This window comes from Enoplosus armatus, chromosome 23 (genome assembly GCF_043641665.1).
Source record: "Enoplosus armatus isolate fEnoArm2 chromosome 23, fEnoArm2.hap1, whole genome shotgun sequence".
NCBI classification, from domain to species: domain Eukaryota; kingdom Metazoa; phylum Chordata; class Actinopteri; order Centrarchiformes; family Enoplosidae; genus Enoplosus; species Enoplosus armatus.
This window is the reverse complement of record NC_092202.1, coordinates 11,840,776-11,868,212: the sequence shown is the minus strand read 5'-3', so window position 1 is coordinate 11,868,212 and position 27,437 is coordinate 11,840,776. Positions and strand designations below refer to the sequence as shown.

The 27,437-nt window shown below is 41.7% G+C and overlaps 1 protein-coding gene across 1 annotated transcript in view; it reads right to left on the bottom strand.

Moving 5' to 3' along the window:
* sema4f (sema domain, immunoglobulin domain (Ig), transmembrane domain (TM) and short cytoplasmic domain, (semaphorin) 4F) overlaps window positions 1-27,437 on the bottom strand; it is a 50,431-nt gene that overhangs the window by 7,722 nt on the left and 15,272 nt on the right. The window contains exons 2-3 of the mRNA XM_070929914.1: window positions 3,126-3,271; window positions 2,146-2,205 (exon numbers count right to left, since the gene is read on the bottom strand). Coding sequence (XP_070786015.1) covers window positions 2,146-2,205; window positions 3,126-3,271 — 206 coding nt within the window. The remainder of the gene's footprint in view (window positions 1-2,145; window positions 2,206-3,125; window positions 3,272-27,437) is intronic.

Here is a 27,437-nt window from a genome sequence, read left to right as displayed (position 1 = left end):
CTGCTAGCCGCAGCAGGCAGCTGTTTTCAACAGAAAGGTCAGACAAACCCACAGCACACAATTCTTGCCAATCAATTTTCTGTGTGTTAACTTTCACTCTGTTTTTCTGAACCACAGCAAAATTGTCAGCATTCATTTCACTCTGAGAGTGCATCTATCAGTCCAGACCCATCACCCTCATGTAACACTTGTATGTATTCTATGACAGGTAAACACATCTCCAGTCAACACCAAATAATAACCACTGATGAGTCAGCAGTTGTTGACATGTGAATGAACTTCAGGACATTTAATATTAGATTTCTTGCAGGCTGGGATTTGGTGGATAGTTAACACACTTGAGCTCAGTAGAATAGTGTTAAACTACCCTTTTAGTCTTACAAAAGACTACACATTTATGATGTTTTGTTCTGCCTTATGATAAACGCAATGTTGACACTGAACTCCAGTGAAATATTATTTTATTTGTTACAACATCCCTGATTTCCTGTGTTTAGCAACATCCTGCTGATAGCAGCGGGGCATTGAGTAACCCTGCTAACTTGCCCTGATTTGTTCCTGAGTCGTTTTTGCATGATTCACACACACACACACACACACACACACACACACACACGCACACACACAAGCCATGTCTCTCTGGGTCAACTTCAAGGTAGTTTCTTGTTGAGTCTATTGTCCTGTCTCTCTAATCTTCATCCATTTCTCTTTCTCTCTGTCTTGTAACAATGCCCCTCATCCCTCCTTGCTCACTCCCATCTTTCATCTGTTCCCTTCCTGTTTCCTTCCCTCTCTCCTTCTTAATCCTCCTGACTCACATGTAATCTTGTAATCAATGTTTTCTCAGAAAAAAAAAACACAACCCTTCTCTTTCCTGCCTTTATCAGCCTTTCACCTCTTTTTCTCCATACAGTGGAAAGCAGAAAACTGTGCTGAGGATGATGATTGTTTAAATGGGTCAAAACTAATTGCACTTCCCTTCTGTTAATACACTGACCTTCCATTAGTTTTGTTTATCTTTTGATTTGACCTCATTTCGCTGGACTAAAGGCATTTTTCCAGGCATTTTCTGAGCATTATCAGGTCATTGGAGTAATCTCAGAATCTGTATCATGACGCTGAAGCTCTATTTCAGTCTGGTACTGCCCAGTAAACGGTCAAAACCAATGAATCAGTAAGACATTACTCAACAAATATAGTTCCAGTGTGCAGTTTGTTTACTGTAAGCAGTTTGGTTGATGTCCTCTTGTAGTCGAAGCATAATGAGACGTACAGCTTGAGTGTACAGTACGCTCTATTTAATCAGTTTCCATAGACGGTAACTGGACATCTGTGACTTCACATACACCCTCTCTTACTCTAACTCTCTTTCTGCCTCTACACACACACCCACACATACCCCTGATGAGGTCTTGGCACAAATCCCAGAACTTCCCATCCGATGCCTAACAGCATGGGGTTGTGACACACACACACACACACACACACACACACACACAAATACACATCCATGCTGGAGCACAAAATATAGGCCCATGAAATCACACATTTCAAAAGTCTGAGGCCACTTAAATCCAATAGATTACACTTAATATAAGATACATAAGATGAGGAATATTACTACGCCAGGGTTTGGATTTGATCCTTCCAGTCCCTTATCAAATATATTTAGGTTTAGCTTTCAGCAATTTTAGTAAAACTGTGTATAAATAATTTAATATTCAATGACTGAATCTCAAAGATTCACATTTGAAGAACAAAAATTTGATTCAATAAGAGATTTGTGAGAAATATTACAGAGGCTCAGTGTTGTTTCAGGACATTTAGATAGTACAAAATATATTATCTGTAACACCATTGAGCCAAACAACCTCTTCCTGCAGGAACTAAAGCATCATTTTAATGGTTGTTGTGCTTTCCAGGATATTCCTGGACGTACAGCATCATTACAACAGGATTGACGGAAGACAATGCTAAATACTGCGAGTCACTTTAAATTACTTCACATACAGGCATTCATGTGTGTTGGGTTAGGGTAACCCTTAGACAAAAGAAGAAGGTATATGAGGGGAAAACACACTCTCACTCTCACACACACACACACACACACACACACACACACACACACACTCACACAGCTCTCACCTCTGTCTTTCCCTTTGCCACACAAGACCTCCTCTTGTCCTCCGGCACATCCCAAACAATCTGGAACAAGAGAAAAGAGACACATTGGATAAGTCGTTGCCACTTGCTCATTAGTAGCTGATTAGTAGTCAGTGTTTAGTTCCTGTTTTATATATATATGAATAGATATAGATATATTGGTGAATTAGCTCCCTAGAGTCCTAATATCTGCAGACACTAAACACTTCTCTAAAATCAGAAAATTGGCCCTGCAGATATCACTTCGCATTTTGAATCAGTCCAAAAGTCAAGTATGTCCATATTTTATGGTTATTATGGTTGGAAATTCAGATCGTCACAATCTATTGCTGAGAGAGAAACTAGGTGGGAGTCTCACTAGTGGAGGTAAATAATGTCATCTGAAGGCTCAGGCTGAAACTTTCTCCTTTGGTTATTTTCCCTGTGATCAATCATCAGTATTGAGAACCCTTAAAGGAATAATTGAAGATTTTGGGGAAATGTTTAATCATTTTCTTGATGGGTTAGATGAGAATATCCATACCTCTCTCATGTCTGTGCAGTAAGTAGGAAGACACAGGCTAGGAGACAATTAGCTTAGCTTAGCATAGACTGGAAAACAGGAAGCAGGGGGAAACAGCTATCCTGGCTTTGTCCAAAAACATTTGCCAACCAGCACGTCTAAAGCTCATTAATTAAGCTAATAACCTGCTTGCTCTAGCTTCAGATTTAGCATGGTATCGATCTTCTTGACAAAAAAGTGAATTACTGAAATGTTAAACTATTCCTTTAACTATATGTTCCTGGTTGGTTCAATTTGTCGAAGGCAACTTAAACATATGTGGTGAGATAATTCTTACAAGAAGACAGTCCATCAGTTCAAATCAGTTCATTAGTAAATCAGCGCTGTTAATAACATAATGTGAATATAATGACCTCTCACTCAACACACACACACACACACACACACACCCCCTTCCTACCTTTCGTGGTTGTTGGCTCAGTTTGTTGGTATCCACAGCCAGTATGGCATCCCTGGCACCCAGGTACAGCATGCCTGATGAGTGGTCCAGTAAGAAGGTACTGAAGTTGGCCACATCCCTGAAGTCATCTGGACTAAGAATGATGTCTGTGGACCAAAAAAAAGGGTGGGGGGGGGGTGAGATTTTCAAGATTCAGATGAAGTTAAAACCATGCCTGTCACTGTCTGTCAATCCAACAGTATTTCTAAAAGATGCTCACGGAGAGTCGGAAGCAACTGAGCTTTACAGGAAAACTGCGTGGCAAGATCCAAAGCTTATTAAGGGTAGTGCCTCCTTTACCTGTGTAAATGTACGAATAAATGGTTGACAGGATGAGATAAATCAAACACCATATTCCCAGCAAGAGGTTTAAAGAGATAAAGAGATGAGGGATGGAGGGATGAGGGTAACCCTTGTTTCACCCTGCTTTTCACACAATCAGCGCTACAGATTAACTCCTTTAATCCCTCGCAGTCTTCATCACTCTTTTTCACTCTCTTTTTGTAACTTTTTTCCCCCTCTTCCTCTCTTAACAGTCATATATACAACAAGCATCAACTTGACTGTTTCTTGACTCTCTTTTCTGTCTGGATTTCTATCTATGTGCCTCTATTCTAATGTTTCCTACATATATTCATTCAGAGTCAAATCCACTGCCGGGGAGAAATACAATCAACTAAATAATGCATAATCATGATATACAATAAATAATGCATTCATCTTTTACATAATACATGATGTGTAATCTCAGCTATATTTGTCTCTTTAATCTCAAAACTATCACATGGATCAAATCCCAAAAGCTTTTGGATTTTGTTCCAGCTCTTGTTTGCTCTCTCAGTCACTCTCCCTCCTACTCTATCATCCACTACAGGACAAAGCATATGAGTGTGCGTGTGTGTGTGTGTGTGCGTCTGTGTGCGTGTGTGTTCATGTCCCAGCTGCTGGGAGGAAAGAAAACGCAGCCGTGTACTGAACTTCTCTGGAGCGCTGGTGAGAGAGTGTGTGTTTGTGTGTACATAGGCTAGCTCTGTGTGAGTGAGTGAAGGATTTAGCCGGCTGACCTTTGTTGACCTTTTGTTTTTGAGGAAGGTGGAAGCAGCGATTGGTTTCCCAGCCGTACTACATCCCAATCAAACACACACACACACACACACACACACACACACACACGACCTCAGCACACACTACAAAGAAAGGAACTCATCGCGCCACAGATTAACTCATCAGGGGATAGATTAAAGACTAATGCTAATGAATAAAGCCTGTGATGTTAATTTAAACTCAAACAAACCAACAAGAGCAAAAGAATATATTACATGTTACTCATTACACATTATGGCAACCTCAAACAATTAATGAGACATGACTAATGACAATAACAAAGCCTACGCCCCAGTTTGTGCAAACACAAGCAGATGCAGACTCACGACTTAGATACCGTGTTAGTCATCAACTGCATACACCTGGAAACGTGTATTTGATGTTAATCTAACATATCATAACAGGGCGAAATGATACATGGCTGGTGAAGAAAGACCAACACCTGACCACTAAAGTCTAGAGCTACAACGATAAATCAACCTTCAAAAAGAAATGTAAGAACAGAAATATCAAAGATATGTTTGAAGTAGAAACAGGGTCTAAGATCAGTTTATTTTTCATCTGTAAAATGTTCTGCTCAGTACATATCTTGGTCACATTGCTTTAAGGGATCCTGTGTTCTCTTATGTGATGTTCATGTTGCTATGAGTCTGCTGGGTATGTGCTAACTCTTAACTAACATAAAGAACTTGAGGAGTGCTTTACTGCCGCTTGGTCCTCAGAAATCAGCGAATACAACTTTAAACGCTGTGTTGCTTTTCATTTGTATGCGAGGGGGACTGCGTTAAGATATTTTAACCTTCATCTCTTAAGTAGCCATATCATCCTCTATAAACACACAGGCTCAAACACTCACACACACACACTCTCCTCTACTTAATGTGCAGGCGTCAGATAATGAACTGAGAACAAGCAGCATTCCTCTCCGTAATGGGCTTTTCAAACTGATAATATGGGAATTCAGAGAAAGGGAGAAGAAAGGAGAGAACAAATAAAAGCACTCATGCACACACCCTGTATTATTCTGGTACAGGTGAGGAGGTGGCAATGCAACGCATTAATAGAGGAGTGTGTTCAACAGCAAAACAGATAGGAACAGAAGTTTGACATAAGTACAAACAGGATTTATTTATTCATATTCATCAAGATAATTGCTGAAAGGAAGACAGTTAACTACTATTAGAACTTGTTAGATTTCCCAAATGACATGAAAGAGAATATAATTTGAGGAAAATCCTTTGAGGATCACAAATGGAATTTGGCAGCTGTTGACTAAAAGATTTAAACGAGTACAACTCTCCTCTGTTCCTGCTCTGGTGGATGGGACTCGGAGGACTATGTCAGGATATTCTGATAAATGGCACTCTGCGCTGACATGGTTTTCCACTTAAAGCCTGTCTGTGTTGTTCTGTGAAAAGAAAAAAAAACGATCCCAGCACGCTGACATGTGCCTGTAACTGAATCACAGGCATTTTCTCTCCATCCAGACGCCCATCGTCCAGTCAGTTGGTGTCTGTTTCCCATAACATTTCGCATGAACGTCGTTTCTCATTCACTAAGAAGCCATCTGTTCAGCTGAAAAGCCTCCAGGCAGTCAAATAGCGAGCCGCGCTCTGATTTGCTTGCGCTTCCTGAAAATCAGCCAATGTGAGGAGGGAGCTGTTAAAGCAGATGCATACGACAGACAGAAGCAGACACACACACACACATTTGTTTAACTGTTCCTCAAATAAAGCTGCTGATAAAATGTGTGTATCTGCAAAGTTTATCTGTGTTGCCCTTGATTAAAAGTTTTTGTAATTTAGCATCTTTCTGCCACTTTTACACCCCGAGCTAATAAAATAAACACTTCCCTCCTCAATCTGTCAATCAAAGCTGACTTCAACTGAAAGCTGGAGGAGATGAGAAGAGAGGCAACAAAAACATTAGGGACCTCTCAGTCTCATTCTCTCTGTCTTCGTCTTTTGTCACTTTTGCTACTTCTCTTCATCTGCTCTGTCATCCACCCATCCTTTCATCACCCTGCAGCCTCGCATCACCGAAAGACATCACTTCTTCAAATTCACTTTACAGCCTATGTCCTTCTGCTGGTCCGACACACACACACACACACACACACACACACACACACACACACACACACACACACACAGCAAAGGAGACATGAGTGTTAGTGACACAGGCCAAAGGCAAGGTCTGGGTAGATGTCCTTGTACACTGGTCCTCGCCGGCACACACACACACACACACACACACACACACACACACACACACACACACACACACACACACACATATATATGCACACGGTGCCGCCACCTGCTGTGCACCCTAATGTAGAGAGATGATTCCTAGAGCTACACCATCTGCCCTCCTCACACACAGTCGCGCACACACACCCACACCTCTTACCATACACGTACAGGCAAAAAAAAGATGCTTTCTGATGCAAGAAATTTAACACACTATTTCTTGTCCTGCTCCTGTCTTTTATCTTTATGACAACATACGTAGCTGTTTGTTAGAAGCACTCTCTGCATATATTTGATTTGTCATGTGTCACACGGGGAGAGAGGGTGCTCTGCAGGTTGGGTAAAGGCCTCCGCTCACCATGTATCAAATATCACCTCCTGTGTCTTTGTGGCGTGCTCAATACAGCGCCCATTCGTGTGTGATGTGTGTCTATGTGGAGATGTGCATGTGTGGTGGTAACATTATCAAAAGGATGTTGCATGTTGACATGTTGCAACAAAGAACAGCAGGCCAGGTTTTTGTGTATATAAAGCTATAGAATAACATAAATCTGATGGTCCCTTTGTACGCTGAATTAACAAAGCCTGTCCATGGTGAATGTAAGTCCAAACCTCTTTTTTAGCTCTCCGCCAACTCCTGAGGGAAATATCTGACTCTCTGCCAGCTAAATACTTTGTCTGTCTGCTGTTTGGTGCTAGACAGGTAGTGTACAGAGCTTTATCTAAGTTTATCAGACCTATTTCACTGAAAACAGCTGCCTGCTGTGGCTGAAAAAGAGGTTAGACTGAACCAAAACAATGAACAAGTTGCAGGCCGGAAAGCCAAAAGAAATTAGCTGAAGGAGGCTACAAAGCTCCATAAAGCTAAGGGGATCTGCATGTTTGGGTGATAATTCTCTTTCGTCTCATTTGTCACTTAGAGAGACCCTTTCCACATTACACACAGTCATTTGACCTATTTTTAATATAAAAATATAGATTAGCAGCTTTAAGTATGAATCTGGAGCCAGGTGTAAAAGAGCAGGCATCCCACACAGACCTTCGCTTAATCCCCAGATAAATAGATATTAAAAATAGAGCAGTGGTTGTTAGAGTGCTTTATAAATGCTGTGACAAAACACGGATGGAACTGGGACAAGAGACAAAATGCAGGATTTACCAGAAAATGAGGAACTTCCTGTTAAAAATGATCCAGATGTTGTTTCTGGAAAACCTGGCGACCTTATACATGCTGGGGGGAAAAAAAAAAAATCACACCCAGGATATATTTTTAAAAAAGCGACTGGTGTGAGTATAAATGAATAAGTAGTCCTAAAATACAAAATCCTCTCCCCTGCCATGAATCATTCATTCATTATACATTAAACATGACTGAGAGGCAGCCAGGGAGAGAGACCAACAGAGTCTGTGTGTGTGTGTGTGTGTGTGTGTGTGTGTGTGTGTGTGTGTGTGTGTGTGTGTGGCGTGTCCATTAAGGGTTTAATAAACTGGCTTTTGCTCTGGGGGACCAACCCTGGTCTCTGGCTGCAGGGCATTGTGGGACTGGACCTACCAGGAAGTGATAAATTATACACCTCCCTCCTTCATCTGTCAATCAAAACTGACGGGATGGAGAGAAGAGATGCAGAGAGGCATACACATGCTCCTGCCCCCACAGTCTCTTCGCACACACACACACACACACACACACACAGCCCCTGCGGTGAGACAGGACACAGCTGCATGATCAACACAGTCCCACACTCTGCAGAAACACACACATTTACAGCGCTATCGTCCACTCAGCTCAACGTCATTTTCCAGCTGCTGTTTCCTCTGAATTGTTCAGCAGCAGACAGACAGATGTGCTCCACAGGTTAAAAGAATACACCAGCTTTTGGCAGATTGTCCCATTAGACGGCACATCCATTAGCAGGCTCCTCTGCTCCATGCTAACACTTCAGCATGCATTATGATGAGTGATGGCAGACAACCGGCATCCTCCAAAGGGAGACAACCCTTCTGTCATTTATACACAGGTGTAGAGCTTAACTTTAAAATAGAACTTCTTTTACCTTGTTTTAGTATTTCAGTTGAAAAATTAGACCATTATTCCTACACAAAACATGGCTGATCATCATTAAAGCTTTTTTATGTTCTCACTTTAATGATAGAAGTTCTGGTTTTGAGATATACGTGCTTTTTACTAACGTATTCCTGGAGGTATCACTAAAAACAAAGTATTATTATGTTTAAAATGAAATTGATTTCCACTGAATGTTTTCTGTCTGATGCACAGACATGCTGATGTTTACGACAAACAGTAGCTTAATTTGAATTTGATTTACAACAAGAAAAACACTTGGTTACTAATATTGTGCACAGTCCTTTATGTGTGTGTGTGTGTGTGTGTGTGTGTGTGTGTGTGTGTGTGTGTGTGTGTGTATATGTTTGGTTAACCCCTTCTTATTGTTCCTAAGTGGTTCATTGTCTTTGCTTTGATTGATGACACAAGTCAGCTATTCAGGCATATCCTGTCTCAAGAGCTGTTTCTAGAGTGTGTTAAAGTAAGAGAGTCCAGCAAAGGGTGCTTCAGTGTATGAATAAAAAAAAACACAAAAAGATAAATAGCTCGACCTGCATCTGCTGTTTAGACGAAATCTCTTGGTTTGACAGAGCATCACACGTTCTCGTTTATCATATGTGTGCATGTGTGTGACAGAGATCAAGAGAGAGTAAGTGAATAGAGAAAGACAAGCCCCCTCTTGTAGTGGTCATGGTCAATTTCAGCCTTTTCTCAGCCGATAAAAAGGGCCTCACAAAAGAGTCAAAGCATCAAAGCTGTGAGCTCGTCAGATCTACAGAGACTGGTCATCATTTAGCGCTGGTTGGCATCAGTCGCTACATACCAGTGCAACTGAATGCTGCAAAGGCTAATACATAATATCTGCGTGACATTTGTTCTTAAATGTAAGGAGGACACGCTTGAAGTTGAAAAATTAATTTCAAGTGTTTGCAGCTGCGGTTTGGCTCATTTACTTGTCATCATGCAACAGTGAGCAATATCTGAAGAGGCATACTGCAGTAGCCCACTTAAGAGCAATGCTTCAGCTTTCTTACAGATTGTTTACAAATTTCTGAAATCTAAATTGCGTTGTCAGTAAGAGCCATCATATCTCAAAAGGAGCTGCATTAGAGATGAGAGCATCAATGTCACAGCTAAATTATAAACAATATAGTGTAATATGACAAATATATGACAGCGTACAAAATAAAGCTACCATATAAAACAGCGAGGTCACTCTTGACTCACAGCTGGGTATATATAAACATTACAGAGTCTTGCAGCAAGGTCCTTCTAACAGCTTATTTTCTCTTCGAGTTAGGTTTATTAGAGCCACAGTAAAGGATCGCCTGTGTGCAAGTGTGTCTGCAAATTTCATCAAGTCAAATGTAATAGTTTGTAAAAACCTTTTATGGTCACTTTAATGAAATACAAAAAACAATTTTGCCCCTGAAATGAAATGTCTAAATGAAAAACCAGTTTGTCCTATCAGAGCAGAGTATCTGTGCGTGCGTGACTGAGCTGATTTCTCACTAGACAGTAAACAGTACACTGACAAACCACACAGTTTTTAACACCATTAAAGGTGAATTAAGGGACTTAAGAGTTTCAACATTGAAGGTGGCTTTTAATTTAAGTAATTAATGGCAACAGCAGTTATGATACAACATGATGTACTTTAGGGGACCACTTTCTAATAAGGCACCCTTTTTAAAGTGTTACAAAAGAACAAGTTTTGGGTTGCCAGATTGTGAAAAATCTACTTGGTAGGTGGTTATCTTAATAATAATAGTAGAAAAAGTGGTTCTTATTATCTACAATGCACTTATAAATTATTTATTAAACAAGAATACAGCCTTTAGTCACACCTCATAAACCCTTTTTTTATTTAAAAAGTGCCTAATAGAGAGTGGTAACCACTTTGTGGTGCATATATGGCCTTCCTATCCCCTTCACTCAGAGGTGAAGACATCAAAAACACCAAATGACCCCGACACACAACGCTGGCCTCTCCTTTGAGATTCTGCTTCACTGGGAGCAGCAACACACACACACACACACACACACACACACACACAGCAAAAGTCCTGAGGGAAGTGGAGGATTACCAAGTTTAAAGAAAAACAGGTTGAGAGAGAAGAACAGGGGAAGACTGGAGACGATGTAGGAGGAAGGAAATAAGGCATCAGACAGCAAATGACACAAGGACACAGGGAGAGACACAAAGAAAGATGAAGGGGAGCAGGTCACTTCTTCACTTAATGCTCCGCTACTCTTCTTCTTCTGTGTCTTTTTATTATTCCCTGTTTCCTCCCGGGGTGTGTGTTTATATTTGGATGATTTTAGATGAATAAAATTGTAATTTTAATGACACTGAAAAATAAATTCCATTGTGTAAATCCACATACCTTCAATTCTCTCACCCCCTTCTTCCAGTTTCCAACCTCCCACTACCTCTTCCACTTCCCTGATATCTCTCTCTCTCTCTCTCTCTCTCTCTCTCTCTCTCCCTCTCTGTCTGTCTGTCTCTCTCTCTCTCTCTCTCTCTCTGGCTCTGGGTGATAAGCAGTAGCACTACTAATCAGGCTTGCCCTAAATTCGCCCATGCCCTGCAGGATTAACATGTGCATGTGTGAATGTGGGAGCGGTGTTTGTGTGTGTGTGTGTGTGTGTGTGTGTGTGTGTGTGTGTGCGTGTGTGTGTGTTGGTTTAGATGCTGGTGCCTGCAGCATTCACCAGCCCTCACACATGAAGTGTGTGTACATAAAGCCCAGTGTGTATGTGAGGGAGAGTTTCTGTATGAATGAGTCATTGAATCAACACAATCCTGTTATTTTTATCTTACTGTAAGTAAGACTGTACTGCTAGATATAATAAAGCCATCCTGTTGCATAATATAAATATCTCAGCATAATATACTTTTAATATAAAGGAATATCAGGCAAGTCATTGTTGTATAAGGGAAGAGAGAGAAAGAGGAAAAGAGAGGATGGATGAGATACTTAAAATATATCTATTTATATTCAGTATATCCACAGTATTAACCTCTAAAGGCTTGCATTGACTGAAGATTAGTTTTGAAAAAATGCTTGCATAATGAAATTTCAACACAACAAAACGACCAGTATATCTGGCTGGAAACCTTTGCTACTGTATAATAAAGTCTTTCACAGACACAAATGCTCACCTGTGTGGCTGTGTTTAAGTTCTGGCCAGTGGATTCAGACTAAACAGTGAGACAATCTGTGTGTCTTTAAAGCCAAACAGAGCTGGGGCAGCCATAACATCTGTTACACTAGAACAACTCTTTGCATTAGTTGCCACAAATCTATTTCTGTATATTTCCTGTGTCTGGTTGATAACAGTTGGTTAGTAATAATGAAATTCAGCTGCAGGACAAGAGTTTATTGTCAGCAGCATCCACTGTGCTGAAGTTCAAGCCTGAGCCTGACCTTTGACCTTCCCGTGGAGGGATAAAGAGAAGAGAATTCCTCTACAGAGATCAATCATGTAGGTAGTGTTCAAAGTGCTGAAAGCTTCAAAAGATGGTGCTATTTAACTATCAACATCACTGCGTGTAATAAGCTACATCAAACTCACTTCTCCAGAGAATTTACTGTAGGAGGAAGATTTTATCCATTCGGCCTGAGCGGCCACACAGCTTGTGTTGTGTGTTCACTTGTGTAATATTGTTGCCACAGATGTTCTCCCTTTGGTATAAACAACAAGAGAGCGAAAAAGGGAAAGAGACAGAGTTAAACGGGCAGAAACAGAAACAGAGAGAGGTATCTGGGCAAAACCCAAATGGCGTGAGATTAACCCGCTTGTGCCAACACCGCAGGGACTTTTAAGTACACACACACACACCAACACGCCAATAGAACAGACACGTATGCATACACGCACACATACACACACATACAGATGTTTTTCACCTGATGTGTTTGGCGGGTGGCAGCTCTAAATTGTGGGTTTCAGTTTGTGCTCACTATTAGATTCAGGCCGGTACACACAGTGGCACACAGAAATACAAACACACACACAAACACACATTGATACAGGCTGGTTTATCGCAACTACATGTGAGCGTGTGCTACCACACAGTATACAGTGCACTATATCCCCTGTGTAATTGGAAAATCCATGCAATGCTTTCATTTCTTCTGCAGTTCTTTTTGCCTTAAAACTTAACTACATGTCTTAATCTGCTGCACACACAACCACACGGAGACCCCACACATTTCTCATTAAAACAGCAGAAACCACACAGTTCTAGCTAACATCTGCATGTGGTGGCGCGCGCACACACACACACACACACACACACACATAAAGGACTGATTCCATATGCAAGTACTGAAGCAACAGCTGGTCAGTGTCACATGCATGTCACTGATGACCTATGGGGGTCGCAAGCCAAGGGTCAGAGTTTTCATGCCATTTGAGCTGGAGGATCAATAGGACCTAAACCCATATGCACACACATCAACACACACAGTTCAGTTTAGTTTTTAACCACTACTTCTGCACATCACAATGTGCTTTTTTCTGTGACTAAAATGGAAAAAGACAAACGTTTTAAGTTACTTTACAGGTAACCTTTGGAAGTTGCAAACATCAGATTGAGGCTGTGGGGAGCTTTGATTTTGTTGATGTTTAATACATTTAAATTTGACCACTTTAATGCTGAACAATTCACCAAAAGGACAAGATTTTCTTGACATCGTTCTCAAGAGGCTGGCCATTACTCTGAAAAACCACTTGGACCACAGCAAATCACACTGTCAGCCATGTTTGTTTGAAACCAAAGGTTCAGAGTAAAGATGAACTGAAACTACACCACACGATGTCTCCACAGTGTGACAAGGCAGTCTCATTTTGGTGACATGGATGAGGTGAACGGACAATGTAAGTCAAGTGATGACTAAGACGGGTAGCGAGTGGGAGTGTGTGTGTGTCATAGAGAAATAATCCCATGACTGGCCTTAAATGTGGACACAAAGGTTTAATAATTAACAAAGACAATTTCCTGTCAGTTGCTGATAACGACAATGTTGATACAACACCTACACAACAAGGCTTCCTGTGTGCTGTTACTCCCTTACCGCCACCCACACACACATTTTAACTTTAACTTCTGGTTGTCTCAGGCAAATCTATGTGTTTCATACATTTTACATAGATTGGCTGTAAGGACATACATTGAAGACAGAGGAGATATACTGAAGAAAAGGTTTGGAGACAGTGAATAGATACACAGAGAACACTTTTTAGCACCAAGCTAGCAGCTTGTCCATTTGTGGACCAGAGAGTAATAGAGGCTAATAGGGAAGGGAGACTGAGCTAATCAATAATAGATACGTCAATTAGCAGCCTGCTGGCTTGGAGGGCTGAGAGGAGAGCAGAGGAGAGGAGAGTGATTTGGGACACTGATTTTGTTGACAATGCATTAGTTTAAAAGCTTTTCGTCATCATCTCCTTTTCTGTCCTCTCTTGTTCAGCTCTGTGCCTCATCCACCCTCCCCTCTCCACTACGGTACTCCTCTTGATGTCAGCATTCGTGGCCCCGAGGCAAGAATCAGAGGTTAAAGGTCCCGTCATTAATAGTGATTTGATTGTGTGGACTGGAGTCGAGCGCAAAGGATTGGGGTGTGGAGGTGTCAAGAGCAAGTGGGAAGAGTTGTTTCAACATCAACACTAATGACTAATGACAAAAGCGCATGATAAATAAGCGTGTGACAGCAATTAAACATACAGGGAGAGGCATATAAAGTCTACATGGAACGATTTAAATGAAAAGAAAAATGCAGGGGCACGCACCAGCCCTGCACATGTCTCGTTAACATTAGTAGAAACCACAGAGGTCTACCTCCCATCTGGTAAAACAAAATATCTTCCATCCACACAGCCAGCTGGAGACAACCGCAGAAACACACACTCGCATACCAGGTGACCCCACATCCTAGATACCACAGCCTAACCCCCTAATCACACTGCTAAATGTTCTCATGAACGTCCGCTTCTATAGACAACATTTGTTTCCATCACAACACAACCCTATTACCATAAGAGGATGTTGATAAACCCTGGAGAAGTTCAATGCCAGTATGATTAGGGAAAGATTGTGGTTATGGATAAAACACTATGTTTATGGTATGGTTAAGGTTTGGGAAAAAGGGTAGTTACTGTCAATAAAGATGCAAAAGTTACTTGCAGGACTGTGACAAGACAAACTCTGGTCTCCTGCATGAAAGCCAGACTGAAGCACAACTGTTAGCAGCTGATCTGTTAGCTCCAACTCAACTATGTAAAAGCAATTCAAACTAATGTGGGAAAAGTCGATCATCACTGTCAACGGCTTCCCAAGTCAATATGATATCATTTCAATGTCAGCATTGGACGTAAATTGTAAAGTGCAGAATCATCCAATATGGAGGTAATTCCTCGGGATACTGAGCAGTAACAATCACAATAAACCTCTCTTTAAAACCTGATGGATGTGTTGGCAATGACATATCTCCAAGCTTCCTCCAATACACCCTTTGTGTTCATGATGTCTGGGGCCAGAACAAAGTAGCCAGTGTGTTTGGACATTGACCAGAGACCAGACATCAAAGCACCCAACATTTAACCACTGGCAACTGACTAACCCCGAGGGGACGTGTGTGTGTGTGTGTGTGTGTGTGTGTGTGTGTGTGTGTGTGTGTGTGTCTGTGTGTGTGGTTTTGAGAGGAGCGGCGTTTATGCCAAATTTCTTAAAGACGTCATTGCTGCCATCTGAACAAATGCCCAAGTCAGTGTTTAAATTTGAATGAAATGCAGATTGAATAACCCTCAAAAATCTATTAACACACGATAATAAAAGCAAATCTTTCTCTCGTTTCGTCTTTCTTCCTCATTCCCTGGACTTGCTCCAGGTACAATAGTTTGTACAAGAGGCTCTGCTGGAACTCTGTGTCCCGTAATGGCTCATCCTGAGAGGGGAGAGGTGCTCTTAGCACCTCCCTCTTCACCCTGGTTCTCCGCTACTCTCTTCTCAGTTACGCTCAGTGTAAAGAATAATGGACGCATTGTTACAGAGATTCACGTGACTCTAAATGCTCCTGGTGTCTGTCTGCATGTCTCTCTGTCTCACATTACCAAAATAACTGCCTCTTCCTGCACTATGGAGTCCAAGCTTTTAAACTAGTGCATGTCGGGGCCAAAATCCTACAAACACACACTTCCCCAAGTGGCTGTCGTGGATTTATATTAGAGGTTCTACTAGAGTGGTTCTCACCAGACACTGACAAAAACATGACACCCTCTTTGACCTATGACCCCTCTCTCCACGCAGTCTGATCCTTTCACACACTTTAAGCGCCACAGCAACTGATAACACTTTGGAATCAGTGTCATTGTGTGTGTGTGTGTGTGTGTGTGTGTGTATGTGTGTGGTGGTAGAGGAAGGACGATGACCTTGCAGCTGCACAGAAACCTGTCTCGCCAAACAACACGATGAAAACATGGAGAGTTTCCAAAACAGAGAGGCCGAAAGACAGAGAATGATAAAGAGAGAAGCTTCCTCGTAGATATACAAAATCCAGCGCTTCCTCTCCTCTTTCCCCCTCTTTTTTTGGCTGCTATCCTTCTTTCCCTTCATACTTGGCTGCCTTATCAAGGTCGGCTGGATCATAGTTTGTTTTGATGCTCGCTCAAATTGCATTTGTTAGCAGTTCACTACCTCGCTCTCTCTGAGCGTGTGTGTGTGTGTGTGTGTGTGCAGTTTCAGAAGCTATTTAACATAGCACCAAATCACACAAGAGGACCTCCACGGGGGGGAGGAAGGAGAGAGAGGGAGAGAGTGAAAGAGAGGAAGAGGCACTGGGGAATCTGAATAAATAAAAAGGTACTATAGAGAGGGAAAGGAGGGACAGAGCGAGTGAGAGGGAAAGGGATAGAGAGTGACTCCGACTGAGAAACACTTCTGATTACGCCAAAATGTCCCTTTTATGTATATAACTAATATGAGCAACTGGCAATATACTGCAATCCAATGAAACAGGCCAGTAATAAAGACTATTAAGAGACCATTACTGTGACTCCATACATTTCTGGGTGTTCCTGTTATTTTGTGTACCTGATTTTCTGTCGTATTGCTTTGATAGCAATCCTCCTCTCTCTCTTTGCAATAAGGCATGAACTCACTGACCTGCAAGAGAGAGAGACAGAGAAAGAGATGGAAAGTGCAAGGTGGACAGATACAGCCTTGTAGTGAAGCTGGGGCCATTTTCTGAGCCTCCTTTTATAGAGAGGGCTGCAGCGGTTCAGTGTGTGTGTGCGTATGGTGTCTAAGGTGATATATAGCAGTAAAGGTCGATGGGTTAAGTGCTCTGTTCTTGTGAAATGGGTGCTGAGGTCCTCTGTGTGTCTGCAGAGCTGATAGCTTTATCTGTCCTGCAGGCAACTCTCAAGATCAAGAGACCAAACTGAAAGAGCACATGGAGCATCGTGCATCTCTGGTTCAGCCATTTGTCTTTATTCTAGGGTATAAGTCTTGTTATAGGATTAGGATTCATATGGGGAAGTTACTACCAATCATGAATGGCTGTTACAGGTGACTGATGTGTTGTCGAATGAAAACGTGGCATTTCCAAAATGTCAGCTTTCCAGGAAGTTAATGAAACACAGCCTTTAATTTGGCTGGACATACGCAGAAATGGATTTTCATAAACCAAAATGTTATTAAACTTAGACCTTGTCATGTAATCCCTGGGCTAAAGCGAGAGAGAGAGAGAGAGCGAGAGCGAGAGAGAGAGAGAGAGAAAAGCAAAACAAATATACTTTCATGTCTAAGAGGGGAACAAATATCAGAATTAGTGTGTGTGCTTGTATGCTACGTTATGAATATCTGACCCCAAACCATTGTCTGCCTTGGGTCTGTTGTTGAGTTGAATTACCTAAGAGCCACACCCCTTACACACACACACACACACTCACGCATGAATAAAACATTTGTTAAAAGAGATCAGGGTGTGTGTATGTGTATGTGATTATGTGTCACAAACAATAGATCACTGCAGAGTCACAAGGGATGAACGCCCTCAAATGTGTCTCTCACTTATTCATTGTCTACCATGGTCAAAGGCTGCTGCATCCGCACTATAACATGACAGACCTCAGAGGTGCTCTTCATCTTTAGAGATGGATCATTTAGAGTTAAATTGATAAACAAATGAATCGAGGTGTAAATGGTAGAGATACAGCGTAGGGTTATTGCTGTTTGGCCAGCAGTTAGAGCTGCAGTAGTGGCTGTGACAAACAGCTCATGGAGGCAGTTAAGGTGCTTTAAAAACCTTAGCGCCCACCCAATTAGCAATAAACGTCCATAAATTTGCTTAGAAATCATTGAAAAAATGCTCATTATAACTGCAGAATTTGACTGAGAATCATCATAGTTGTCTGTACATCCATGGATACATAGCAAAAAGGAAGTGCTAATAGCTAATTCAGCATACTTTAATGGTGCTAATTTTCCAAAATCTAAACAAAAATAGGCTAAAAAAAACATTATACTTCCTATTTACAACCCCCTATCTTTTGGGGGAATGTAGTTCCAAAACTTTGAGCATTACTATCTACTATCCATAGAAGTATAAACGAATCAGAACACGTTTAGGTTACTGGACTCTCATATGGGACACAACCTCTACAACAGCCAACCAATCAAAGCAGTGACCATTCCATTGCAAGCTGAAGTGCAAGTCCAAGTGTGTGTGTGTGCATGAGCGCGATCCTTGCCATTATGCTGTTGTCAGTCACACATCTGTCACACATCAGAAAATGCTGACATGGAGGCCTTTGTGTGTGCGTGTGTGTGCGTGTGTGTGTGTGTGTGTGTGTTTGTGTGTTTGTGTGTGTGTGTGTGTGTGTGTGTGTGTGTGTGTGTGTTTGTGTGTGTGTGTGTGTGTGTGTGTACATTAGAATGATCTCCATCATTAGATATTGTGCTGTCACAAGTCACACATCTTTCTGTGGGCATATGCCTGGAAATGTTGGTATGTGACAGTAATGAGTATCTTTGTTAAGCCATCTCTTCTAAGGAAGGTAATCTTAGACGGGTGAGAAAGCAACTCATTCTTACATAACACACACACACACACACACACACATCGCAAACACACGTTATAGACATTTTAAATACAATGATGAAAGCTTGTTGGTCTTGTAGTACCTCAAACTCCAAACACACACACACACACACACACACAGGGACAGTTCATGCTAAATAAATGATGTGTATCATTTCCACATGGCTGAAGCTCCTGTGCTGATTCACTGCACTGTCAGTGAGCAGGAGCACACACACACACACAGCAGAAATCTCAAACATATGGGTAGACCCACACACACATTCTCCATGCACACACCATTAGGTTCCAGTGAGACATTAAACATGAAGTATGGTGTTTTTCTGGACTCAAGTCTCTGATGTTAAAGGCAGTTAGAACATTTTAACACAGAGGAGGAGTAAGGGAGTTTAAGGGTGAGGCAGAAGTCAAGGCAGATTGTTTATATGAAACATTTAAAGTGAGGCAGGATGAGGGGTGAGACGAAGTTCAGCCAGCTAGCAGCCCCGACTCTGCAACTCTGAGGCCTGTTGAAGCTTCAGCGGCTGATGAGTGGCTGTAGGCCACTGTTGGTCAATGTTTTCTTTTTTAATCGACTTGAAAACAAGAGCAATACTTGTGAAGTGTTGTCACACCAGCTACTTACACTCACAGATAACAGGAAACAAGCTGTAGACTGAGTTACATGGATTGTAGGTATTAAGTTTACTTCAGGATTTACACGTCCCTGCAGGGGAAAACAGCCTCTACGGTGGAGGTGCAGTTTGAGCTTCAGTGTGCAGACCTTGGCTCTGCAAAGAGAAGTATATTGTGAGTTGCACCCTTGTCAGCTTCCTGCTCTAAAACATACTTGTCACTCATCCTGATTCGATGCCAGTCTGAAATTGCCTCCAGCATGGAACAGGAAACCAGGAATCCCTAAAGCCACTTCAGGTGGAGAAGTGGAAGAGAACAACAAAAAAACTCAATACTGATGTTGGTGTGTTTGTGTACCTCATGCTTAGGTTAGATGTTGCTTTATATTTCTCACTGCATTGCCTCTCTTGACTACCACAACCTCAAGTCAACTAAGAGGAAAACTGGTTTTTTTTTATATATATAAAGGCCAGTTTACTGGTCACAGAGATGATGTCATCAGGGTTATCTCGGCTTTGGCTCGGAGACGACGATAACAGAAAGCTGCGTTAAAGTACTAGACAGGAAGGGCGCATCAAAGATATGTTTTGGTTGCATTATGGGGAATGTAGGATCCATTGCTTTTGTAGCTTGACCAATAGCATTTGATTTCGACCCTTCTTTTCCTTCAATTAACATATAAACATACAGTTTCTGTGTGACAAACACATTTACAACAATATCATTCACAACTATTAACTATTGTAGAGCTGAAATAATTAATCAGTTAGTTCACAGACAGTAAATCCATCCAACTAATTTTTGAATGTATCATCTAAGTTAGTTTTTCCAGAAAAAAATGCCAAAATGCTCTGGTTCCAGCTTCTCCAATGTGAAGAATTGCTGCTTTTCTTTTTTACGTGATTATAAATTGAATATCTTTTTTTTGGGGGGGGGGGGGTTTGGACTGGTATTCAGACTGAATCCAAAAACAGTCACCTGTGTATTTCAGTAAGTAATGAACTGAAACTTGTCCTCCTACATGTTCGAAATGCAAAGGTATTACTCAAGCTATAAATCCCAGTAATCCAATTAATCAATAGATGGACATTATCTCTCGCTCCCTCTCGCTCTCTCTCTCATACAATTCATGCCTGACCAAAAATCAATACTCTCCACTCCCACATGTAGGATGAAGAGTCAGGGATTCTCCATGTACTGCCTGGGTGCTCTGCACAAGCTCTGTGTGCACTGCTTCCTATCTTGGATAAATGTTTGCAAGTTCAAGACAAGAATCTGACAGTGAGAGCTGGAAAATACCACTGACACTTAGCTGTTTGTCTCTGACGCCCTTTAGGACACGGCTGCTTTCACCTTCCCTGCTATGTGAGATACTAATGTGACACACACACACACACACACATATACATTAGACTAAATGAATCCTACTTGCCTGCAGGGACAAGATAATGTAGGTTTGACATTTAGAAAATATCAGCTGTTGAGAGGAAGCAAGGAAGATAGAGGCAAACAGCTAAACACAGTGTCTGCACTCACACACACATACACAGGTGTTAGATGGATGGTGGGTTTCACCCCTGGAGCAGTAATGCTGGATCCCTAAAGACTGCATTACCCATAAGCTATTTCCCTCCCCCACACTCAGACCTTGTATACAAACTGACAGCTATATGCTCATATCTTCTTCTGCATACTTGGCTCTTTGATGACATTTAAAAACACTGTATATTAAAGAGTGCCCCCCCCCCCCCCCCCCAAATACACTGCACAAGCTCAGTTACAGCGGATACACAGTAGATGTTGCTTGCTGTGCACAGCAGCAGAGTTTATTTTCATGAGCTTCGATTAATGTTAATAGAACCTTGACACATACAGATTGAGGTTAGCATCAACACACACACACACACACACACACACACGACTAAAGACTTGAACACAGAATGTCTCGTCGTTAATCATGTCAGAGGGGTTGCCTCAGTCCATTTATCTATCCCCTCACCCCTTCTCTCTCTCTCAAACACACACACACACACACAGAGTGACAAATTGCTGACATGGGTAGAATATTCCAGTGTCTCGAGATGAGCTTCACAGTCCCTCGAGTCCAGCCCCCTAACCTGATTTCATATACCTCCCTCTCTTTTTCTACCTGTCTCGGGACACACACACACACACACAGTTTGTGAATGTGTTTGTGCCTGCATGCATCTCCGTGTGCTGAGGTCTAAAGGTCATTTCCCACGATGCCCTGCAGCTCCAGGCTCCTCTGTGACGTCATCGTCACTCTGGGCGACAAGGGGAAATAAAGAGGCGGGGCTTTCCTTCCTGACCCCCTCTCCAATACAATGGACACACACACGTACATACACACACACACACACACACATACACTGTTTTGGGTAGTGAAGGAAAAGCTCTCGCATTGGTTTATGCAAAATCAGTTTGTATGTAAATGCTCTGTAAATGCTCTCTGCTGTTCATGTTGTGCCATAAATAAGTCAAAAACACGAACAAAGAAACACACCAAAAAAACTGAGGTGTTCATCTTTGGATTAGTTCCGCATGCAACAGGAAGTAGAACTAAATTTGAAGTACAGGTGGTGAAGAGGGGAAGTGCAGTAATATGCAAATAAATTACAGAAAAGAGCACCAAAGATAGAAATATAAAAATTGGCACAGATTGAGAAATTACCAATTTTTTAAAAAGGTACCATTGCCAATAAACTCAGTGCAAACAGCCAGAGGACATCCAGTAGACTGAGGAAGAGACAGAATCAAGTTTGACTGCTCTTTTGTCCTCCTCTTGTAACTCATTTGGTCTAGCTCTTCTGAGAAACGTCATAATAGCGGAGGAGTGTTGATGTGTGCAAGGACACACACTCAAACCCAGAAATTAAGCCTCAATGTGTTTTGATTTCACAGAACGACTTGCGTTTCAAAAAAGAAGCACAGTGGTTAAAACATTTCAGCGTGCCAGTGCACCCAAAAGTTGTTCTGTTTCCTGCTGCAAGAAGATGCTGACCACTACAGTTTACAAGATTAAATGAGGTCCCCTTGGGATGAGCACAGCTCTCAAAACCTTCCAGTAATAAGAAGGAGAGAAATGGGGAGAAAACACAAATGAGCTGCTGATTATGCACCAGAGTCCCTCTAAGTAAGTACAAAACAGAGGAAGTTAAACTACAAAATGGCTGCATTGCAAATTGTATTTTTAAAATCTGATTTTCTCCCAGATTTTGTATAGTATTTTAAACAATTTTAAGCCGGTTTAATAGTCAATAAACATTTAGAAAATCCCTGATTTTAATAACCCTAAGTATGATATAGACACACACATGGAAAAAGTGAAGATTTAACGTTAACAAATGACACTCACCAGGATAAGGAGACACACTCCCATACATACACACTGTACACTTGCCTTTAGGCTGTTATGGAGAACCCGTATCCCCGGGTGCCATCCACCCCCTCACTCTTTCCTGCCAATCACACACACCTGCAGGACCTGCTCTACAACTGATTCTTGAGTGCATGTGTGTGTGTGTGTGTGTGTGTGTGTGTGTGTGTGTGTTGTGAAACACTAAAATTGGGTCAGCGCGGGGTGGGTCAATCATCAGCCACAACCTGCCAGCTCATTGCAGTGCCCAGAAACAAGATAAGGAAGAGAGAGAAGGACGGAGACAGACACTTTACGGCTGTGGTGGTACTGTAGTGTAAGGTAGCTAATTGCATTAGCCCTAAGTCTTTTCCTGGAATGCAACTTTTACAGTGGCAACATCCTCCATGTGTTTCCTCCTAACTGCCCGCTGACTAACACACACCCTGCAGTTGGATTTGACCTCCTTTGAATGCATCACCCTCATAAACTCTGCTTACACCTTCAATCAGCGGGAGAGTGACGGCAGTCATCTACTTTCCATAAAGTAGATCCATGTATTAATGTATTTGTTTGCTCTCCACTTGCATTAGTGTACAATATATCGACACATTATGATGAAATTAGTTATCATGCTATCCATAATAATGGTAATCCAACAAAATAACTGATTGATGATTATTGCACTAACCCTACTTAAAATCACATTTAGTTTCACTGATATTTTATAATAATGTTGTATTTGCACCTTTAGTAAACTGTCTTTACTGCCTTACCTTTGATAGATATTCAGTTCTAGTTTATGTTATGTTGTAGAGAATACTATATTGTGGCCTGTAAATAAAAAATTGATTAATCAGAATCAGAATCAGAATCAGAAATACTTTATTGATCCCCGGGGGGAAATTGTACAGTACCGGTGCTCCCATTTAAGAGTAGAAAGCAGCATAATTTAGAGCTAAAAGTATGTACAAAATATAAAAATAAGAAAGAGAAAATAAAAAATGTACACATTTACAGTATTTAAGTGAAAAATAAGTAAAACAATATATACAATAACAATGTGTGTGTGTGTGTGTGTGTATATATATATATATATATATATATACAGTGGCTTGCAAAAGTATTCAGCCCCCTTGAACTTTTCCACATTTTGTCACGTTACGACCACAAACAGAAATATATTTTATTGGAATTTTATGTGAAAGACCAACACAAAGTGGCGCACAATTGTGAAGTAGAAAGAAAATTATACATGATTAAAAAAAAAATTTACAAATAAAAAACTGAAAAGTACGGTGTGCAAAAGTATTCAGCCCCCCTGAGTCAATACTTTGTGGAACCGCCTTTTGCTGCAATTACAGCTGCAAGTCTTTTGGGGTATGTCTCTACCAGCTTTGCACATCGAGAGACTGAAATTTTTGCCCATTCTTCCTTGCAAAACAGCTCAAGCTCAGTCAGATTAGGTGGAGAGCGTTTGTGAACGGCAGTTTTCAGATCTTGCCACAGATTCTCGATTGGATTTAGGTCTGGACTTTGACTGGGCCATTCTAATACATGAATATGTTTTGTTTTAAACCATTCCATTGTAGCCCTGGCTTTATGTTTAGGGTCGTTGTCCTGCTGGAAGGTGAACCTCCGCCCCAGTCTCAAGTCTTTTGCAGACTCCAACAGGTTTTCTTCCAAGATTGCCCTGTATTTGGCTCCATCCATCTTCCCATCAACTCTGACCATCTTCCCTGTCCCTGCTGAAGAGAAGCACCCCCAGAGCATGATGCTGCCACCACCATGTTTGACAGTGGGGATGGTGTGTTTAGAGTGATGTGCAGTGTTAGTTTTCCGCCACACATAGCGTTTTGCATTTAGGCCAAAAAGTTCAATTTTGGTCTCATCTGACCAGAGCACCTTCTTCCACATGTTTGCTGTGTCTCCCATATGGCTTCTGGCAAACTGCAAACGGGACTTCTTATGGTTTTCTTTTAACAATGGCTTTCTTCTTGCCACTCTTCCATAAAGGCCAGATTTGTGCAGCGCACGACTAATAGTTGTCCTGTGGACAGATTCCCCCACCTGAGCTGTGGATCTCTGCAGTTCGTCGAGAGTCACCATGGGCCTCTTGGCTGCATCTCTGATCAGTGCTCTCCTTGTTCGGCCTGTAAGTTTAGGTGGACGGCCGTGTCTTGGTAGGTTTGCAGTTGTGCCATACAATTTCCATTTCCGGATGATGGATTGAACAGCGCTCCGTGAGATGTTCAAAGCTTGGGAAATCTTTTTATAGCCTAACCCTGCTTTAAACTTCTCCACAACTTTATCCCTGACCTGTCTGGTGTGTTCCTTGGACATCATGATGCTGTTTGCTCCCCAATATTCTCTTAACAAACCTCTGAGGCCGTCACAGAACAGCTGTATTTCTACTCAGATTAGATTACACACAGGTGGACTCTATTTAGTCATTAGGTCAACATTCGATCATTCAGCAATCATCAGGCAACTTCTGAAGGCAATTGGTTACACTCAGAGAAAAGGGGGCTGAATACTTTTGCACACCGTACTTTTCAGTTTTTTATTTGTAATTTTTTTTTAAAATCATATATAATTTTCTTTCTACTTCACAATTGTGTGCCACTTTGTGTTGGTCTTTCACATAAAATTCCAATAAAATATATTTAGATTTGTGGTCGTAACGTGACAAAATGTGGAAAAGTTCAAGGGGGCTGAATACTTTTGCAAGCCACTGTATATATGTGTATGTATTGCACTGTTGTGTATGACTATATATGTATTGCACTGAAACATTTAAAGAATAAATGAATCTTCGTCATTGTTTTGCTGCCCTGAGTAGTGTCTGCAGTCTTCCTCTCAGGCTGAGTACAGCCCCAACAAGATCCAACAATCTGAGGCTGTGTCCCACTTTCATACTACATGTATGTTGTGTCCATCAGCAGCGATGTGCCCTGTGGAAGTGTCCTTGAGATAACACTAAATCATCACCTGTTCACTACATGAAACTGCAGAGCACATTAGCTAAATATTGAAGCTATCAAATGAAGCCTGCTATAAATGTACTTCAACATAAATGTAAGAATGTAGCCAGTTTATAGAAATATAAGCACGCTGCAGAGCAGGGTATTGCCTCTATAGCTGCGCCAACCAGCATGTTGTATTGCTCATTAACCTGTTTTGCATGCTGTCACTATGGTGCCACAAGATCACTCTGTTCCTTCTCTGATTGGCCCGATGTGCGCACTGCTTCGTTTGCACACGTGAGTCAGCACAGGGCAGCGTCACAACACAGGTGAATTACATTACCTTTCAGCTTCCTTCTGCAGCAAAACTACAACCCATAACTCCAGATGGGTGAGAGGAACTCGCTGCAAAACTGCAGCTGGGTAAAAAAAATGGAGGAAAAAAAAGCTGCAACCAGAACTTTATAAAGAATTGAAAGGATGAGTCTCATTACGTCCTCTCTCAGCCTAAGGAGACGCTGTGCTGGAACAAAAACTCTGCAGAGCTGCTGTGTCATTACGTAATCAGCTTTAAAGATCAGTCATTCATGTGTGAGGACAGTGTGTGTCGGGCTAGGGAGCAGAAACACACACACAACAAAATGTGTACTTTACAATCCATAAAAAGAACGTGTACTAAGTGCATGCCTCTCAAACACACACACACAGCAGTGTACTGTAGTAATGTTGACATGGAGAACACCGGCTACCACGGCACATCTAATTGATGTTGACCTTCCAACAAAGACCGCAGATCTCTGCTGTCAAAGTAAATAAAAATGAACTCCTTTCTTTCTTTCTGTCACTTTCATCTTCCTCTGAGGAAATAGGTAGATTCTTAAAGTTAAATCACTATCTCTCTTTCCTCTGCCCCCCCCCTACAGTGTGACTTTCCCCTCAGCCACCTCTCCCTGTCAGTGCCGGCTCCATCCACTGTGTGAGCCAGCAGGGGTGGTCGCTCTCATCTAATAAGCCCCTGTCACGCAGATTAATGCCTACTGATGATAAATCCCCCCCGGAACGGGTCGAACCAACTGTCTGCTTGATTAAACCCACAGGGAGAGACAGAGCGGGTCACACAGCAAGAGCGCGAGGGAGGGAGAGAGACAGACAGAGGAAAGGGGGGGCTCCTCTTTTTATCTCTCCTCCTCTCGGGCTGCCATCGGTCTACAGGACTTGACAGCTCATCTTGACTTCCTGCCCTTGTTTCTCATCTTTCTGCTCTCTTCCCATCTCACTTTCATTTTCTACCGGTGATGAGAAAATGTCCTCTTAGCCTCTTTCTTTCTCTCTCTCCCGCTCTCTCTCTTCTCACTTTTTCCTCCCGCTCTGACTCATCTTTTATTTGTAATTGAGTCTTTTCTCTTATTTATTTAAGTAAATGATTTGAATACTTGCTCCACCACTGCTTGTTGGCTGACATATATATATATGCCGGTACAATATCTGCCATAAAATAAAATCAGCTAATAATATCAGCCATGCCGGTGTATCGGTCAGGCTCTAATGAAGTCTAAATAAGTACAAAAAACAACATAATATTGGTGTGTGGTTGGAAGAACAGCTTCTGTTCAGCAGCAGCAATAAGAGGGAAACAACTATTTTAATCCTCTGTACCCCCTGCCTTCATAATCACTAAAAGGCCTCAAATCCTCTTGTTCACTGCAGTCACTCCACAGCATAAAATCCCTGTTCACCACCCAAACAATCATCTGGCAGGTCGGATTTGTTTTTGTGTGTTTGTGTG